Below are 20,729 nucleotides of genomic sequence, written 5' to 3' on the forward strand. Positions count from 1 at the left end.
CCAAAGTCTTAATTTCCCTGTTGTTTGTATGCAATTTATAGTCTACATACCAAATTTCAGTCTTCTAGGACTTCGGGAAGTGCCCTAGAATTACAGACTAGAAGTTTGACTGTCAATAAATCTGAAACTATAAAAGCTAGGCAATTGATACTCAGTGCGTTTAATAAGTCTGCCAAGGACATCTTATCCTGAAAATATCAGCATTCTAGCGACAGAATTTACAAATTTGCTTTTCTCATAAGAGGCGTAGAGGGGGGGAATTTCCAAAGTCTTAATTTTCCTGTAGTTTGTATACAATTTCTAGTCTACATATCAAATTTCAGTCTTCTAGGACTTCGGGAAGTGCCCTAGAATTACAGACTAGAAGTTTGACTGTCAATAAATCTGAAACTATAAAAGCTAGACAATTGATACTCAGTGCGTGTAATAAGTCTGCCAAGGACATCTTATCCTGAAAATATCAGCATTCTAGCGACAGAATTTACAGATTTGCTTTTCTCATAAGAGGCGTAGAGGGGGGGCATTTCCAAAGTCTTAATTTTCCTGTAGTTTATATGCAATTTCTAGTCTACATACCAAATTTCAGTCTTCTAGGACTTCGGGAAGTACCTTAGAGGTTTTGAGTAGAGGTTTTGATGATCATCAGTGAGGGACGAAATCGGCGTATTTTAGGTATTAATAAATCTGTAACCATAAAAGCTAGATATTTGATATTTGGTATATTTGGTAAATTTGCTGAGGACACCTTATACTGAAAATTTCAGCTTTCTAGCGTCATCCAGACCGAAGTTATGACGGGTCGAAAATACGGCGAAACACTTCGAGAAAAAGGTACGTAGCGCCCCGGCCGCCGCGTTTGGCTCGTCTTGGCGGGGGCACTGCCGTGCCCCCTGATATTTGATCACTACCACCATCCCATCACCTCCATCATTATAATCATCATAATCATGATCACCATCGTCATGAAAAATGTATGAAGTGGTAAGCGATAGATTACACATTTTATACTTTGCCAAAACAAACCCGGTATTTCATGGAATGGCTAGGTATCCTATAGAATGACTGAATTACACACACTGCCGGTAACATATTTACTTATTTCACACTTACATATCACTTACAGGTACTCAAGTAGTACGAGTACGTAACTACTCTACAATAACTATTTCTTGTACACTTATGACCAGTTTTTCAGCACATCTCGATATTGACTTGTGATGTTTGCCATTTAATGGCACATACGCGTTGTGTACATTCAATATTGACTTTCTTACACATCATACTAAAGAATACACTTTACTTACAATAACAATTTATAACATTACATCCGCATTATTTGAGGAACGACATATAAGCGAAATTGAGCGAGCAGAAAGACAAATCAGAGGTTGGATGGAACACGGACTTAGAGCAACTAGATACCGCAATCCATTCCTCCAGACGTGCCCGAAATATGAGCCAAAAACTAAACAAAAATAAATATCAATCTATTTGAGAAGAAAATCGATTAAAATATATAATCTAATACTCGTAAATGGTATGCAGCAGTAAAATTGGACTATTCGAATACATTCCAAGAGGTGCGTTAAATTCCAATAAAACTAACAATACATACGAGTAATTTAATGCATATTTTACTGTGTAATCGATTTGAAAACCAATAAATAACATAGATTAGCGATCATACAGTCCTAAAACGCCGTATTGTACATCATGGGTTTTTAGGGTTCCGTACATCAAAAGGAAAAAAGGAACCCTTATAATCACTTCGATGTCTGTCTGTCTGTCTGTCGTGTCTGTCAAGAATCCTACAGGGTACCTACTTCCCGTTGATCTAGGTCCTAGAATCATGAAATTTGATAGGTCTTATATCACACATAAGGGGAGAAAATCCGAAAACCGTGAATTTGTGGTTACACCATCAAAAAAAAATGTGTATTAATAAAAAAGTAATTAGCTAGTATTTTTTACTTTCAAAGTAAAATTATTATAGCAGTACATTCTAAAACAGATTTTTATTTATTTTATGCATAAATAGTTTTTGAAATATAGTGCAAAATGTCGAAAAATACAACAGTGTAGTATGGAAACCTCGGTGCGCGAGTCTGACTCGCACTTGGTCGGTTTTTTTATGGAATATTAGCCATGCTAATCATGACTATTACTCCCCTTTCCCCTTCAACTAAGCGTAAAGCTTGTGCTAGGAGTACGTCCGACAGTTGTGCAAGGGGTGAGGTTTGAACCGCCGACCTTTCGGATATCAGTCCGATCTTCAACCGTTGAGCTATTGAGGCTCTTAGCTGTTTAACAGATGTACTTAGTTTCTATATTCTATACTTCGTACTCTCTAAACCAATGACCATACTGTATCTGCGTCACTTGAATATAATTTTAGAGCTGCTGTGGCTGCTTCTATCGATATACGTACAGTGATGCAAGAGCAAATGATGGATTGGTGCGAAGATAATAATACCTACAATCTACATATATATACAGATTGCGATAAGAGATATCGGCAATCAGCATGTTTTAACAAACATATATATTTGTATATGTAACTTAGCTACGATAAGCTATCACAATGTATCCGGAAATTTAAAACAAAATTGATAATCTCAATTTGTTTTTAGCCTTTTGACCCATACCAGCAAAACAATTTAGTAACTATGCACTTAAGATGCCATTTAGTGACTGAACAGATACGAATAGAACGAATAAAGAGGATTTATATTTTCGTCGAGTGAAGGCGCGGGCCATCCCTAGTTTATACCTAGTTAGGTATAAACTAGCGCGGGTGTGCGGTGCGTCCCCCCTCTTCATACCCCGATTGCCATCTCGACGCGTCGCGTACTACAGGTATAAATACATAACTTTTCCCACTTGTGCAATAACGGGCGGGCGGTGAAATACAAAATGTCAGTAAGAGAGAACCATTCACAAGTTTTAGAATAAGGGAACAAGGCAAAATGGTGGCTTGGAAGATATCCAAGCCGATATTGCAGCGAACTATCTTGGACGAGGCAAAAACGATCGGTCTTACCTGGAGAGAAATTGAGCTTAAAGCCTCAGATATGGATAAGAACAGTGTATTATAATGTAGATAATGATTTTTATTTAATTATTTTCTATAATAATGAATTATAGCCCCATAAACTATCGCCATTACAAAACATCACATCATTTTATTACTATAGTCTACCCCATTAATAAATAATCGACTCCTCTGTAATCTATCGATAAGTAACTTAGCAACGGTGTTATTTGTTAAAAATTAAAAAATACCCTACAATTTTTGAGAAAAAAAAAAGATTCTGACGAATTGAGAACCTCCTCCTTTTTTGAAGTCGGTTAATAACAACGTTGATATCTTCCGATTACGGATAGGCTGAATAATAATTTTGGTCGTTAAGCCCATACTTAGTCATACTTTACTCTAGGTATGGTTAAACCGCAAAAGTGTTTGTGGTAGGCACCTACAACCGTTATAGTCTCGCAGATTAAAAACTTTGTTGATCAAAATTGACCATCATTTGTTTAAAACGCTGCTAATTTACCAGTAACTTTGAATTTAATTTGTTCAATGCCATGACCTACAAAAACACTAAAAAAAATTGAATGGCTTATAATTTTAATTATACATATTTAAAACTTGGACTTCTATCAATATAGCCGTGGGTGGGTGCCTAGTGATGTTACGGAGGCTCGATTTTGATTCCGAAAGTTTGGAACTTCCAATTGATTTTGCAGCTTCGATTCCGATTTCGGTTTGGATAAATTTTAATCGGAAGTTATATCGGAGGTTGAATATAACTCCTCCACTAGTACTGCTTAAAATTTTAAATTCCATTTTCGATTCGATTGTTTTAGTTTTCCACACCCAGGTTGTACCTACCTACCTACCAGTATTATTTATTGAACTGATAATAATACAAATATATCTGATGAATAAAGTGTGTAATTTTATTTTCTCAACCCTGCCCTTAACACATCTCTAAGACTCAGATTTATAGAGCGCACTTTTAGTTTGCTTAGACTTAAGTTCCAGTTAAAAAGAGACAGACTTATGCCAGCGGTATAAAGCTGTCTCGCTTTGATTGTGTCTTAAGTCTGAGCAAAATCTCTAAGTATAGATTTAACCTTAGACTGTCTCTACCTCCGCATCCGATTCCGGTTTCGGTTCCGACAAACCAAATTAAATCTCCGCTTCCGAAATAACGACTTCCGTAACATCCCTGGTGCCTACTTATATTCCAGACAAACTAGGTCACTGAAACTATATAGACAAACCATTACGAAAGATATATATATTTAACCTTCTCTACGAAGCGATAAAAAACAGCCGTTTCAGAAATCCTATATCTCAGCAAATGATCGTTCCCTTATAAACCTACTCTACTTAGCCTAGATGTGTTTCGTACGAGCGTCTTAAGCCGAAGGTCACTCTCAGAAGCTCTATTTGATAAGACAATCTTACTAGATATCTTGTAATAGGAGATAGACTAGATACAGTACATATATTATTATGTATTTTGTTTATGAGGAAAAAATAACTGCTTGAACTAATGATGTTCTACATCAGTTGAGTAGCAGAGTTTATATAGATTTTTTTAGGTGGCTAAAAGGAGATCCTCAATTCTTACGATTTGTGCACCATAATAAACAAAATAAAGAAGTGTAAATTAAAAATTTATAACACCCCCGACAAGTGAAGGTTATAGTAACTAGAAAAGATCTAATAACTTTCAAACGGCTGAACCGATTTTCTTGGATTATAGCTAAGAACACTCTCGATCAAGCCACCTTTCAAACAAGAAAAAACTAAATTAAAATCGGTTCATTAGTTTAGAAGCTACGATGCCACAGATAGATACACACGTCAAACTTATAACACCCCTCTTTTTGGGTCGGGGGTTTAATATAGCCTAAGTTGGTATGTCATTCAGGAATAATGAAGCTTTCTACTGGTGAAGGAATCTTCAAAATCGGTTCAGTAGTTCCAAAGGTTATCCCCTACAAACAAACTTACAAACTTTACCTCTTTATAATATAACTAGCGTCCCGCCCCGGCTTCGCACGGGTGGACATTTATTTTTTCTATTTTCCGGGATAAAATATAGCCTACTTATACGGATTCGGAAGAATCCCTCTAAGTAATGGTAAAAGAAATTTTGAAATCGGTCCAGTAGTTTTTGAGCCTATTCAATACAAACATAAAAAATACAAAAGATTCCTCTTTATAATATTAGTATAGATAAGATTATGATTGTCTTGATTTATTATCGATAATAATTCAAAATCATCATATTAAGCACGTGGTACCTTACGTACACGCTATTTACTTTGTATTATGCCATTAAACCATCATAAAATTACCGACATAAATCATTGTATCATAATAATAAAAAAAATTTACTAACAAATAATATTTTTTAAGTAGCATTTGATATTATGCATTTTGTCGTTACATCGTTTCCGTACCTAAATAGTTATTGCTATGTAAAAGCATGCTATGGACTTTAAGTATAACTTAATCGGAAAATATGTTTTCAACTAACGATATTTTTACATTTAAATACCTACTTAATAATAAATAATTAATTCACACATACTTCCTAATCCAATTAAATATTTATATTTTATACTTACTTAAAACAGTGAAACTCAAAATGATTAAAGTCAAAGTCAAAGTCAAAATCATTTATTTAAAGTAGGTACAATTGTACTCCTTTTGATGGTTTCTTCTTTTGATATAGTGGTGATAGTGGTATATTAATTTTGATTTACACTGGTATTCAAAGTCAATATAGGGACTTTCATTCAGACCACATAAATCACAAACAAGAATATGACACATGTCATCTAAATTGTCCCCTAAAGAGGTGTTATTGAAGGATAAACAAACAAACAAAAACATTTTCGCATTTAAATAGCATCGCATAAGTAATTTGTACTACTTATTATATTAAATCGGGGCAATCGACTGAACACGGCCTTGAATTTTTTACAAAAATTTCGGTCAAAAAATTATGCCTAATATTATCCTCGCTATTAATTAATTATAATTACTATCAATTATTGAGCCACGCTGTTTGTTTCCTTATATTTCTCGTTCCCAACTGGTATTCGCGCGTGTGTAGAAATAATCACCGACACATCAACCTATTGAGATCGTAAAACGCGTTAGGGCGCTATCACACGACAGGATGTCGTATCGAATGTCTTTGAACTCATAATATGTATACATATACATAAAAGTAAAAGATACACTCAAAGAATACCTACATAAGAAGATAATAAGTTTTTTGTGGGCTCTTCTTAGATTTGGCGCGTTTGGAACCCTCGTAGTTTTAGTTTTAAGTTTACGTAATTAAATCACTTAATAACTCAATCAATAGTACATACTTTGAATAAATGATTTTGAGTTTGAGCGCTTGGCTGCAATCAGACCTGGTGGCAATTGATGATGCAGCCTAAGATGAAGTGCGCTTTCCCAGAAGATGCCTATTCACTCTTGACTTGTAGGTACCCAATATTATAATTGGAGAGCAAAACTGTTGTTGGAAGGCCGTTCCAAATCCTAACGGTTCGAATTAGAAATGAGGAGGCAAATCGACTCGTACGTATCCGTTTACACATTCGTATTAAACTGTTATCAGAAAATCTTGGCTCAATTCCACTTCGTTGGAATCGTTGGTATGCGTATACTTTACAATCAGATGAGATGGCAATTCGCAATTAAGCGCAACTGTGAAACGATAGAAAAATATGCGCCATATATTATGTAGTTCGTAGGTGATCGCTTGCAGTAACTGGATTCCTCACCAGTTTTACTAGAATAGTTATTAAAACTGGGGAAAACTTGAAGTACCTCTCAGGGCTAAACTGGAAAGGTCAGTCAACAACGTCATGGATCATGGCAATGCATTATGAAGCTTATTATAAAATGCTCACTATGATTTCCTGTTCTACATACCAACCTAACGTTGAAGGGACTAGAAGTTTCCTTAAATAATTTTAACTCGAATATATTATGTCGGTCATTTACATACATAATACTGCTAATATTGTACAAAGATTATAATGTATCTGTTATCGCTAGAATACGGAATTCGTTAATGTCGGCATTAAATAGATTAATCTTTAGATTGCCGGGCTCAGATAGCAAAATTTTGCGTAAAGCGGCAGATTTGTTCCCAGAACGGACCAATTTGATTTTAGTTAAGAAAAGAGTAAGCAGTCACTACTTTACTACTACGAAAAAAATTAAATCCTATGCTGAAGCCTATGGTAGAGAAGGTCAGCAAATCAGAAGCTTGATTTTCCCGCTTTGATTTCATCTGTTTGAATATGGGTCGGAGTTAAAATTCAATGACCGATTAGGTACGTATGGATCTAAGATCTTTAACCGATTATCAAAAAGGAAGTAGTTCTCAATTCGGCCCGGATGTTTTTAAATGTACCTACACCGATTTTTCGAGGTTTCTGGACCGATTAGCAAATATTTTTTTTAATGAACAGTAGAAGTTTTTTAAGTATAGTATAAAAGGAAAAGATGACTGACTGATCTATCAGCGCACAGCTCAAACTACGAGACCGGTTGGGCTGAAAAGCATGCAGCTATTATAACGTTGATATCCGCTAAGAAACAATTTTTGGAAATTCAACCCTAAAGTGGGTAAAATAGGGGTTTGAATTTTTCGTAGTCCACGCGGATAATGTAACGGGCAAAAACTATTCATTAATAAAATAAAAAGCTTTCTTCCCTTAATATTTTCATTCTCAAATATAGCACAAAATGTAAAGCTCTCTCTCCGACATTATTCAACAAAGTCAAGCGCGCTTTGATGTTCGTCAAAAAGCCGGCCCACTTCGGCATAATTATGCCAAATGTTTTCATAAGTAGTAAGTATACTTATGTATCATTTGCGAATACTCGAAGATACTGTATTTTTTACCAGACTATGGCTAAGCCAAAAGGAAGGGTTAAGATTTTGGCAATCTATGTATGTATGTGTGTATGTATGTTTGCTTCTATGTTTTTGTATATATGCGTGGAACACACAAGATACAAGATCGTACATACAGCAAAATAGGCTCAGTAGTCTAGGCCCTAGACTACTGATTTAACCTCTTTTGATTAATGAGGTGTCAAGCGCTTGGTCCGGGTGACATTGGCTTCATTTACCGTATTAGTTACCACAAATTCACGGTTTTTGGATTCACACTTTATGGCTACCTGCCAAATTTCAAGATTCTAGGTCAACAGAAAGTACCCTATAGGTTTTATTGATACGACGTGACAGACGGACAGACAGACAGCCAACGAAGTGATCCTATAAGGGTTATTTTCCTCTTGAGGTACGAAACCCTTAAAAGATAGTAGGAAGTAGTTAAAGATCTGGAGAGTGACAACTCTCTAAGTCACTATCCATTGAAAGAATCACGATGATCTGTTGCCCTGTTCCAACGTTGTTGAAGCCAACCCAACATCAAACACACGCATTTTATTATTTTAAGTTTTACGAGTATACAAGAGATTTAAATAATATCTCCTGTTTAAGTAGTGAAAGGTTTTTGGAAACTACATTTTTGACTTTGACTTTAACTGTAATCCTATCGTACATAGGCATTGAGCAGGTAGTAAGGTTGTGACGAGGCCAAGGCAGCTCGCGGTCGGCCATTAACCCGTCGATACCGTAATGTAATACCTAATTGCTCCGGACATTTCCTTTTATTATATCTTAGGTTGAAATCTATAGAGCGCACTTTGACTTTGCTTAGACTTAAAATTCAGTTAAAACGAGACAGATTTATGCCAGTGGTATAACACTGTCTCGTTTTAACAGTGTCTTAAGTCTGAGCAAAGTCAAAGTGCTCTCTATAGATCTCAGCTTTAGACTAGCTACCATCCGCGACTTCGTCCGCATGGACGATACAAATTTCAAACCCCTATTTTACCTTCTTTTAGGGGCTGAATTTTCAAAATTCCTTTCTTAGCGGTTGTCTATGTCATAAGCACAGCTATGTGCATGCTAGCCCACCCAATCCGTCCAGTAGTTTGAGCTGTGCGTTGATAAATCAGTCAGTCAGTCAGTTATTCCTTTTATATATTTAGATATGGACGCTACTACTAGATACTAGCTTATTCACGTGACTTCGTCCGCGTGAAGTACGCATATTTCAACCCCCTATTTTACCCCCTTAGAGGTTGAATTGAAAGAATCCTTTCTCTCAAGACCTCTAAGGTCTACGTCATAATAGCTATCTGTATGCCGAATTTCAGCCTGATCCGTCCAGTAGTTTGAGCTGTGCGTTGATAGATCGGTTAGTCAGTCAGTCAGTTTTTCCTTTTATATATTTAGATATGGACGTCAATCTGCCTATAATTTCTTACATAGATGAACTTACCTTGGCCTAAACGTCTTTGTCGACTGTGCATTTCCCTTTGGAACTAGTTCTTGATTCTTCTTCTAATAGTTTGTCTGGTTTCCAAAACCAGCTGTGTAGAATTATCGAGGGCTCCAGTAACCTGAATCGGATTCGGATCATCGCATCGGAAGGCTTGGGTCACGGATCAAGTATCAATTCCCGATCGACCTACTCGCATATTATCAATCATTAGTTACGTAGCTCCGATGCCAATTGAATAAATAGGTTTCAGAATCGATTTTTCAAGCTCTCGACTGCTAATCGGAATAGTCATTCTATGCAAGTCTACATAATCAACCAGCGGTCACGACTAAGGACATGCAAACGTATACCTACCTATTTGAAAAACATTATCTGCATTGGGTTTTGTTTCTTTAGTTTTGAATAATTGTTTATGCATGCGGTGTTTATCGACTTCCTATTTGGCGGGCTCCCGGTACGACTTCAACTTTTCGGAGTTAATATGCGTTTTAAGCAATTAAAGGCCGATTCACACCAATTGCGTACACGTGACACGTGCGTAGTCACGCGTGTAAACTGTAAACCCCTAACACACCGGGTTACGCATAAGTCCACGCTCTACGCAAGCGGTGTGCCATGTTTCATACAGTTCCATACATTACAACGGAATGGTACGCGCTACGTCTCGGGGATAGCGCAAGTGACGTGCAGAGGCGTCTCTCCCGCCTCATACCCCGATTGCCATCTTGACCTGTCGCCTACATCGTTGTTCATTAGGTAATCCAACAGAAGTAGGAAAATGTATGACACGCTTGAATTATACACGATGCTGACATATTATGCAAATATACGATAGCTTTAGCTTATACTAAGTATCTTACGGAGATTACATTTTAAATCTGTAAGCAAGTAAGTACTTAACTAAGCAACTACTTAGGTATCTTTTACGCACGCGATGTGGTTTATGTAACTCGATATAAACAAGATAATGTCGCCGCATCGATTCTGGAAATTGATGCTTTGCAAACGATTCAGCGTCATTTAGAATGGCCATCATGCAACGATATATTGCACTAGATGCGGCGCTTCATATTTACATGTTCCAACGAACTTCAATGTTCGCACTCCCGTCAATCGTAATGCGCCTTAGAGCTAGCCCGCACATCGAAAACCTCAATAGCTCTATAGGAGCGGACTGAGATCCGAAAGGTCGGCGGTTCAAATTCTATCCGTTGCACTATTGTCGTACCCACTCCTAGCACAAGCTTAACGCTTAGTTGGAGGGGAAAGGGGAATGTTAGTCCTGATTTAAAATAAAAAAAATCGCGCGATATTTTTCGCAATTCTGTAACACTTGCAATCATCAATGAATGAATGAATGAATAAATATACCTACTTTAATTGTACACCACAAAATTAATGCAGAAAAACACATACAAAGCAAAACAAAGATATAGGCAGGTGCAATTTGGCGAATCATATGGAGTTCGACGCAATTGGAGAAAAAATCTGTAATTTGATACACACGCGATGCGGTGTTAAATTCACGCGAATATTTTTTGCAGTATGGAGTTGTATGGCGCTCACCGCATTCGCAGGGCGTGCAGGTGAAATTCCGTACGCGGGAAATAAATCGCGCGAATAAACATCGCTGTGCGGGCTAGGCTTAAACGCAGTCCGTTTCTACAAACATAGATAAGTTAAAACAAACTATATGTATTAAAGCTACTTACCTAATCAAATATGATAACGTGTAACTCTATAGTATAATAACATATAATATTTAGAGTTATCGCGTAAGTTACATTTTTACAAACGGACTGCGATTGACAGGAGCGCAGAGACCGATGTTCGTTGGAACATGTTGTTACTATTGAGTGTCGCATCTAGAAGAACATTTATATCGCTGTCATCAAGGTTGGCCTTGATTATAAATTCTGAGATACTGCAACACGAGGAAATGTTTAAAAAATTTGTTTGGTTTATTTTAATTAGATACATAATTAAAATCATAAAACCGGAAAATAAGATGATGATGAGCTTCCATCAACCCTCCGATGGTCACCGTCAGTCATCGTCACCACGGCCTATCGCCGGGCCACTACTGAGAACGGATTTGTTCCCACCACACTGGCCAGGTGGTATGCATGCTCTCCCTGACATGCAGGTATCCTCATGATTTTTTCCTTCCCCGTGTAAGCATAAAACGCTAATTATAATATTCTAAAAAATATTCACGATGTAAGCACAACACGCATAATTATAATATTCTAAAATAAAATTTGCAAACAATTTAGTTGCAAGTTTCAGAGATTAAATCTATAAAGAAACATTACGCTCTATGAATTTGTCGGTATTGCATAATGGTGATAAAAATAGGCGTAAAAATTAGTAGGTCATGTACATATAAGTATAAAAATAACTTAGTTATGCTTATCCACACATTATGATTTGCTTGAATTTAAAAATGCGCATTTAGGGAGTGATTAAATAGATATCTTCGAGGCAACCTCCTGGTAGACACCCAAGACATTAAAATTTAAGGGTAATCTGGCAGGGGGCTGTCACAATACTAAGATAGTAAGGGTGAAGAAAAAAACTAATAAAACTTTAGGCGTCGAAGACAGATTTTATACATATCTATGGATTTTATACGTCTTTGTTAACTGTTAATCCGCCAAAGCCACCGTGATCCAAAATTCATAGGCACTGAACGTTCCTCCCTGTATTGGGAACAATGTGCAAAGAAACTTTGAGCTTTTATAAAATAACGAAGGTCTGGCCCTCACGGGTTCGGAGTCCATAAGATTACAAATTTTTTGATCAATATATGTATAAATTGATATTTCTCATTCGATGTACGGCGAATAAATCTTGATTTAATTCCTATTAAACCTCGAAGATTCGAAATGATCTTTGTTTAGAATTACTAAATACTTTCAGTGTTTAGAATGACTAAGTACTTTCAGTTTTTAGAATCAGTTGATCGTGAATTTGAATAACTTAACGTTTGATAGCTCTCTAATTACGTCATCGCTCTCTAATTAAGTAATTTTCTTTGCGGGTAGACTTTTCAGATTAAATCTCTCGAGAAGCCTCTACATATCTGATCCATGCATTGAACTAAATTATTAGTTCCAATAAAAAGGCTGTTTTAAACAATAATTATCGTAAAAAATTATTAATCCACTTGGACATATCAAGTTGCGAGCAAAAAATTAAATTAAAATTTAAAAAACTCCGGATACAAAGAGCTCAAAAAAAATAACAACAATAACAATAAAAATGCTATAATAAGTATGTATAATTGTATAGCATATATAGTAAAGTTTTTATCGAAGCGTTGCTTGGTCGCGTCAGGGGACCGCTAACAGAAACAGCTTGAACTAACACTTTCTTTCTACAACAGATGACTTTCAGTCATCTGTTGTAGAAAGAAAGTGTTAGTGAACGATGGTACGGAAATCTTCGTGTGCTAATCCGACTCTAACTTGACCGGTTTTTTGAGCCGAAGGTTTTCGTGAATGTCTGCAATAAAGAATTTGCGTTGTAACTTCTGTTATAAAATGTTCTTACAGCGGCTATTTAGACCCTAGATACATCTACTCACAGGATTTAGGAAATAAAAACAAGGCCCAAAACGGCTAGAACCCACAGGCGTAAAGCCAGTTAAAAAAAAAGAAATAAAGATGGGACTTAGGCCTATCCAATTAGACTGAGTTGTATAGTATATTTTTATTTGCTCAGATTTATACAGTTAAAATGAGATAGGTTTATGTCAGAGATATAAATCTTTCGTCTAGGCAAAGTCAAACTCTCTATAGATATCAACTTTAGCACCCTTATTTGAAATCCTCCAATAACAAAACTCGAAAACAATAATAATATAAATAAACAACAAAGTTTATTCAACTAGTAACTAGTGAACAGTGCAAAAGTAAAAACAACCCATGATCTGATGACAAATGGAGTGATCATAATAAATCACTTAAAGAGGCCTCCATAACCAATTGCACTAACAAAGATTGAATACCGAACTATATAAGAAGTACATATATGTAGTGCACGACAGATTGAGATGGCAACCGATGGCCTCGCTCACCCGCACAGCTTCCGCGCTAACTCGCTGCGGGTGACGAGCGGGTGTGCGGGGCGTCCTCCCGCCTCATACCCTGATTGCCATCTCAACCTGTCGCCTACTGTAGCTACAAAATATGAAAATGTTTTTCAGTTAAGATTTTCATAGATCAACACAATATAATGTCATGCTTGCCATGCTTGTCATATTAGGAACGATAGCTACTGGAGCCATGTCTCCACTCTCTACTCTTCTCTACTGACTCTACTTCTCTGACTCTCTAGTCTTGTCGGCTTCAGCAGCCATCGAGATCATGGAGACCACGAACAAGAAGCATAGAGTCTGGGGCGCCCTTCAGCAACAAGAACCGCCGATATAAAGAAGGTGGCGGGGAGTAGTTGGATGAGGAAGGCTGAGGTCCAGGTATTATCAGTGATGGCGCTCTTTGGGAAAGGTCTATCACTGAAAATTCAGACTTACTAGCTTTACCTACAATGAAGTTAGAAGGGGGTCGGAAACGCCCTGAACCGAGAACATTGTGCCATTTTTGCATGAATATAGCTAAAGACCTAGAGAGTGACATTTCTACTTTCTGTAACGGAAAATTAACGAGTTCTCACGGGATCTTTATGACACGGAAGATAGAATATTAATTAAAATCGGTTCATTCGTTTAGGCGCTACGATGCCACAGACCGATACACAGATACGCTCGTCAAACTTATAACACCCCTCTTTTTGGGTCGGGGGTTAAAAAGGTAGAATAGGCCTTTGGACATGACCTACAGCAATAAATAAAAACAAGTGTAGGTAAATTAAAAATTTATAACACCCCCGACAAGTGAAGGTTACAGTAACTAGAAAAAAGCTGATAACTTTCAAACGGCTGAACCTATTTTCTTGGATGATAGCTAAGAACACTCTCGATCGAGCCATCTTTCAAACAAAAAAACTAAATTAAAATCGATTCATTCGTTTAGGCGCTACGATGCTACAGACAGATACACAGATACACATGACAAACTTATAACACCCCTCTTTTTGGGTCGGGGGTTAAAAAGGTCGGACAGATTAAATAAAACTATACCTACTTAATGTAGATATTAACATGAATATAGTGTTTGATCTCTGCTGTGAGCTTAAACAATTCCACTGAATAGAATCTGTGTAGGCTCACGACTAGCTACGTAGGTATAGGTGATTCAAACTCTGATTCATCTATTGAACGAATCTGCATGAAATATCCACACATAAGTTACATCACCTTATACTGACACTACTGACGAATTTTAGACAAAGATTAAGTTACAGGAACATGATGTCATTACAAAACTTTAGCAATATTATGTATGAATAACAGAATAATTCCTTACTTTAAAGTTTAAGCTATCTTGAGAGATTTCCATTATGAATAGATTGTTAGGGCCATAGTCACATATTTAGTCGACGTAAGCCCGGCTAGCATCGAACCCATCCGGGATCCATCACGTTGCGCGACGTGCAGCGAGCTGAGTGCCTATGAAAAAACCGGCAAAGTGCGAGTCAGACTCGCGCACCGAGGGTTCCGTACTCGGGTCACTTTCCCGACATTTTGCTCGATGAATAAAAACTATTACGCATAAAAATAAATAAAAATCTGTTTTAGAATATACAGATAAAGCCCTTTCATAATTATGATACCCCATTTGGTATAGTTATCTTACTTTGAAAATTGAAGCACATTTTAATTTTTTTAAATGATGTAATCATAAATTCACGGTTTTCAGATTTATTCCTTTACTTGTGCTATAAGACCTACCTACCTGCCAAATTTCGGACGGACGGACGGACGGACGGACGGACGGACAGACAGATTACAAAGTGACCCTATAAGGGTTCCGTTTTTCCTTTTGAGTTACCATACAAATAGTTACGGTTTCGGATCGGATGCAGTGCGTAATCGCCCTCAGACATGATTGTCGTCAAGCGCAAGACTATCTCACAATAAAAAAAAAATGATGTCTTTGATGCCACATGGTTGCTGCACCATAAAGCGTTACTGTTAATTAATTTTGCATTGTTGATTCTGCAATTTTATACCATTCAACCGTGAACTACGAAACACGCGTGAGGTTGTCTGCTGTTATCAATGTTCTTATCAGTTATCAGTGAGCATTCGCCTGACACCATCCACCGTTGATAGCGAGAACTGTTACAATGCACGATTTTGTTACAGTAGTTAGATATTTACTTTAGAAATTTTAGTCTAGTATTTGCTATATTTTGTAACACTCGTTAGGGTCTAGGTGTCAGTACTTAGTAAAATTTAACGTGGTTTATGATGGGTCATGCAATTTTTTAGGGTTCCGTAACTCAAGAAAAAAACCAGGAAAAAGGAACCCTTATAGGATCACTCTGTTGTCTGTCTGTCAAGAAATCTATAGGGTTGGTACTTCCCGTTGACCTAGAATCGTGTTTGGCAGGTAGGTAGGCCTCATAGTATCTATTCTCCGTAAGTACTGAAGGGAACAATCCGAAAACCGTGAATTGTGCTTACAACACAAAAAAAATAATTAAAATGACAAAAATTAAAAGCACAAACCAACAAACGAACACACTTTCGTATTTATAATATTAGTATGATGATTTCAAGGTAAAAAATATAAAAGAGAGATAGGAATGCTAATAATGCTCCATTCATAATACCTATAAGCCTGATAGGGTATTATGTGACAACTAATATTATGGGATAATGAGCTGAAATGTTTTAATAATCAAAAGATAACTAGTATCAGCGTGTTTTTATTGCAACGTGTTTAAATGGAAATTAATAGTAATAATCGATCAAATACCTAATTTCTGATAAGTGATAACGATAAGCTGATATTGATGATCTCATCGCAGAAATAACTGGTTCAATAGGTGAAACAACAAAACACGAGTTTGTACCTCAAGCGAAACGGTTGATTTACCTGCATCGCCCAAGCAGATGCATGTGCAAACGAAATCATATGATTTATTGTGTCACAAGAGAAATGCAAATATATATATGCAAAATAAAATAAACTTAAAAATAAAATAAAAGTCCGGCCAAGTGTGAGTCGGACTCGCACAAGAAGGGTGCCGTACCTTTGAATAACTCTTTCTGTTTCCTAGCACACCGTGCACTCGTGACCTTAGGGACCGCGGGTCATAAGCGAGTTAATGACAGACCACGCCATCTATGATGTGATTTAATAAACACTAGCCGATGCCCGCGACTTCGCCCGCGTGGATTTAGGTTTTTCGAAATCCCGTGGGAAGTCTGATTTTCCGGGATAAAAAGTAGCCTATGTGCTAATCCAGGATATTATCTATCTCCATTCCATATTTCAGCCAAATCCGTCCAGTAGTTTTTGCGTGAAGGAGTAACAAACGTACACGCACACAAACACACACACACACACACACACACACACACAAACTTTCGCCTTTAGTGTGATAGTGTGAAGTGTGATATTGACGAACCCTTTTTAATTTTTTTAATGACGTATTGGGGTCACGTAGTGTCAGTGGTGGGTCTGCTTAGAGCAACAACGCGTTGTTGGTCCCTTGTGCTCCATCGTCAGCGGTCGGATGGAACTTCGTGAGGTTTTATAGTCGGTAGGAGTCCGACATAACGCGACAAACAGACACAACCAAGTGATCCTAGAAGAGTTCCTATATTCTTTTTGAGGTACGGAACCCTAAAAATCACACGTTCATCGGACAAGATATCGACCATATGACCTAGACAGCTGCACGCGTCGTTGCCCGAGTGCGACCGTGAGAACAGCTAGTGAAGCACTGAGACGAGATTAACTACCTAGCAACTAAGTATCTCGACTATCTATAGGAGTACGCGACAAGTCGAGATGGCAATCAGGATCGGGTCGGGGGCCGCACACCCGTCACACGTCACTCGCGCTATCCCACAACGGTTAGCATGGGGGTTGTGTGCATGTGCGTGGGCGTCCCCACACATATAATGATGGTAAACGTTAAACCTAAGAGTCGATATCTCATTTTCTTAGACAAGTCCCCAAACCTTTCCATAAACATAATATGTGGAAGGATTTGGGAACCACATTGTTATCCTATGAAAACTCCTACAATTGTAACTATTAACTAAAATAAAATAAAAGTAAGCACTTACTCAAGTAATTAGGTTAATTCATGCTTGATATTCTTATTGGGTAAGTAAATTACTTAGTTAAATTTAAAAAAAAAACCTCTATTGTTTGCAAATTATGAACTACATAATATTATGACAAGGAAGTTAAAGAATTGATTGCTCATGATTTTTTTTACATTGTTTAGTGTGAAAACTTTTTTATTTAAATGAGCTCATACAAAGTGCTTTTAATTGACTGTTGTTTAACAGAGTAAATAATTTGTTGCAGGTTGCTTCACTTTTATTTAAAAACAATATAATACAATAACTAATAACTTTATTATTTCAATGTGCAATGAACTCCACATGAAATGGAAACATGATTGGATACAACTTCTTGAATAGAAAAAGTTCCAATAACTGCTCCAATTAGGTATCTAGATTTTTTTGGTTTTAATCAGAAAGGGTACTTAATTTATTTTTCAGTAGCTTTTTTTTAAAAATAATTTGGATAATTACAATTGGCCCAAAAATATTATCGTACTTACTTGTTTTTATTACATGATTTATTTTTAAAGCACTAATAAAGATAAACAGATTTTTTGATCCCATGGTGGCTACGCTGCTTTATATTGCTATCTCTTTCTTGATACACTACAGTGAATATATCCTTTTCAGATTTTATGTTTGGTTCAGGGCCTTATGGTACCCAGATTTAGACCAAACAAGTAATTTTTAGATTTGAGAATGGACCATAAAAAATACTTAGTCATAATGGCAATTATCTTTTAATTATCTTTTAAACAATGACTATTTTAAGTGTATACAAGTATGTCAGACAGCAATCACTTAGCGTTAAATTAACATAATATTTTAGTATATGTTCAAAAATGAAAATCTAGGTCAGAGAAAGATGAGGATACATAAAAAAGAAATTTTGACCTTCTGGTAAAGCCATTTGTATAATAAATTAATGCAATTACTTGTCTACTTAGAAATAACAATATGGTTATAGTTACAAGGTATGGGCAAAGAAAAAATTCTAAAAATTTTTAGTAATAAAGTATGTATACTTAAGTGAAGTACTCAGATTTTTAAATCTAAATATTAATTTTTTAAATACTTTTGAGCTGGTATAAACAAGACAACAAAAAGTGTCAAATATTATCTTTTAAAATCCTTTAAAGCCAGTGCTACAGAAAAGAGTATCAAACTAAATTAAAAACTGAATTGTGGAACTGATTACATAATGAAATCTAAAATCTATCACAACACAGCAAGATGTTGGCCTTGGAGCCACTTTACTTAAATGGGACTGGGCATGGGCAGGTCATGTGTGCCATATGCCAGATGATGCCTTATGGGCAAAATCTGCTCCTTTCTAGACTCCTCAGAATCATCAACGCCAGCGTGATGACGCGATGAATTAAAGTTAAGTGGCCCAAAGAGGTACAAAATAGGGAATGGTGGAAAAATCGGAGGGAGGCCTTGGCCCAGACGTGGGACAGGACAGGATAATTTAGATTAAATATTAAATTATTAATTACGTATATATTATGATTTATTCCCAAGTCATAGATATACAATTCTGATGATGAACAATGATGCTCATTGAAACAGAATTTTTTCGTCATGGTTTTATACTAAGTTTTTTAATTAACTCAGTAGTTTATAAGACAATTGATGTATATTTGAAGTAAGTAATTCAAAATGTTGAAAAACTTGAAATACAAAAATATTGTAAAATTAAGTAAGTAGTGTAGTAATGAAATATTTTCTAAGCCAATTTTAACTATTTAAGTAAGTTTATTTATAGCCTAGGACCTGATTCAAAGTAATTGTTGCGGGTGTTTAGAAAATGTTTTGTCTTAAATATACGGACATACCTGGGTCGATTCTGCATGTAATATTGTCCTCCGAAAATGAATGCCATGTACACTCCCACATAATAGAAAGCGACAGTCCAATTCTCAGTCATCCATTTCCTAGACTTTTGATGAATAAACTCGTTTTCGAATTCGAAAATGTACGAATAATTCGGCGATACGTCAAGATTATAACTCATTGACGCCTCCATGGTACCAGTCCGAAACTATTGAACTAATCACAGAAAACAAGCACAGTCTGTCGTCTAAATATAGTAAACGATGCACTGTTCACCGGTCGGTGGCGAATTAACCTAAAAACTTTCAACAGGATACATAAAGTATTATATCACAGATGGCTAAAATGTCAATGGAGAGGCGTACGGCTGCCGCGTATCGCCGATGAGACACTATTTCCAGTTATGGACGCGGAATGGTAAATCGTTGATTATATATTCGCACTTCGCTGTGACGAGGCGACGCCCGAGCGACCGAGCCCCGAACTTGCTTGATGTTAATTTACTCGCTCGTCAAAGCGGCGAGACGAAACGATGAATGGGCATTGCCTCACGCCACACCAGCACCACACACGAGCATGATCCAAGTCACGCTACGGAGCTGGAAACCGGGGATTTTACCACCACTTTTCACCCGACTTTTACCCACTCCGTCATGCATTGACCGCGCCGCCGCCGCCGCAAAAATATCAATGTCAGCTTGACTTTTGACGTTGACATATCTGTCAAATGTCATTTTTTGACATCGAGACGCGTGAATGCATCAAGGCAGGGTTGACATTACATTGGTACATTACCTGTTGTAACTGTTGCCAGGTACAATAAATGATTATTTTTTTTAGGGTTCCGTACCTCAAAAGGAAAAATGGAACCCTTAAAGGATCACTTTGTTTCCTGTTGTTAAAGTATTGTAAATTATAATTACTGAAACTACATTGTATTATGTGAGATAATTATATTTTTATACCAGAGCCATGTTTTCTAATACATTTTTATTTTGGAACTCTCTATTCGAATATTGACATCTTGACATGACAAAGACATTATTCTTTTTTTTTTATTCTTTTCTATGATACTAAACGAACCTCATTTTAACACCTGTCTGCCCGTCTGTCCATCTGTCCGTCTGTCCGTCTGCCCATCTGTCGTGTCTGTCAAAAAAAACCAATAGGGTACTTCCCGTTGACTAAGAACCATGGGCAGGTAGGTAGGTCTTATAGCAAAAAATCCGAAAACCGTGAATTTGTGGTCAGATCACAAAAAAATTAT

General features: G+C 36.7%; 1 protein-coding gene across 1 annotated transcript in view; it reads right to left on the reverse strand.

Moving 5' to 3' along the window:
* LOC123866964 (elongation of very long chain fatty acids protein 6) overlaps positions 1–20,128 on the reverse strand; it is a 54,658-nt gene extending 34,530 nt beyond the window's left edge. The window contains exon 1 of the mRNA XM_045908774.1: positions 19,465–20,128. Coding sequence (XP_045764730.1) covers positions 19,465–19,655 — 191 coding nt within the window. The 5' untranslated portion in view covers positions 19,656–20,128. The remainder of the gene's footprint in view (positions 1–19,464) is intronic.
* Positions 20,129–20,729: the final 601 nt, after the last annotated feature.

This window comes from Maniola jurtina, chromosome 7, assembly GCF_905333055.1.
Source record: "Maniola jurtina chromosome 7, ilManJurt1.1, whole genome shotgun sequence".
NCBI lineage: Eukaryota > Metazoa > Arthropoda > Insecta > Lepidoptera > Nymphalidae > Maniola > Maniola jurtina.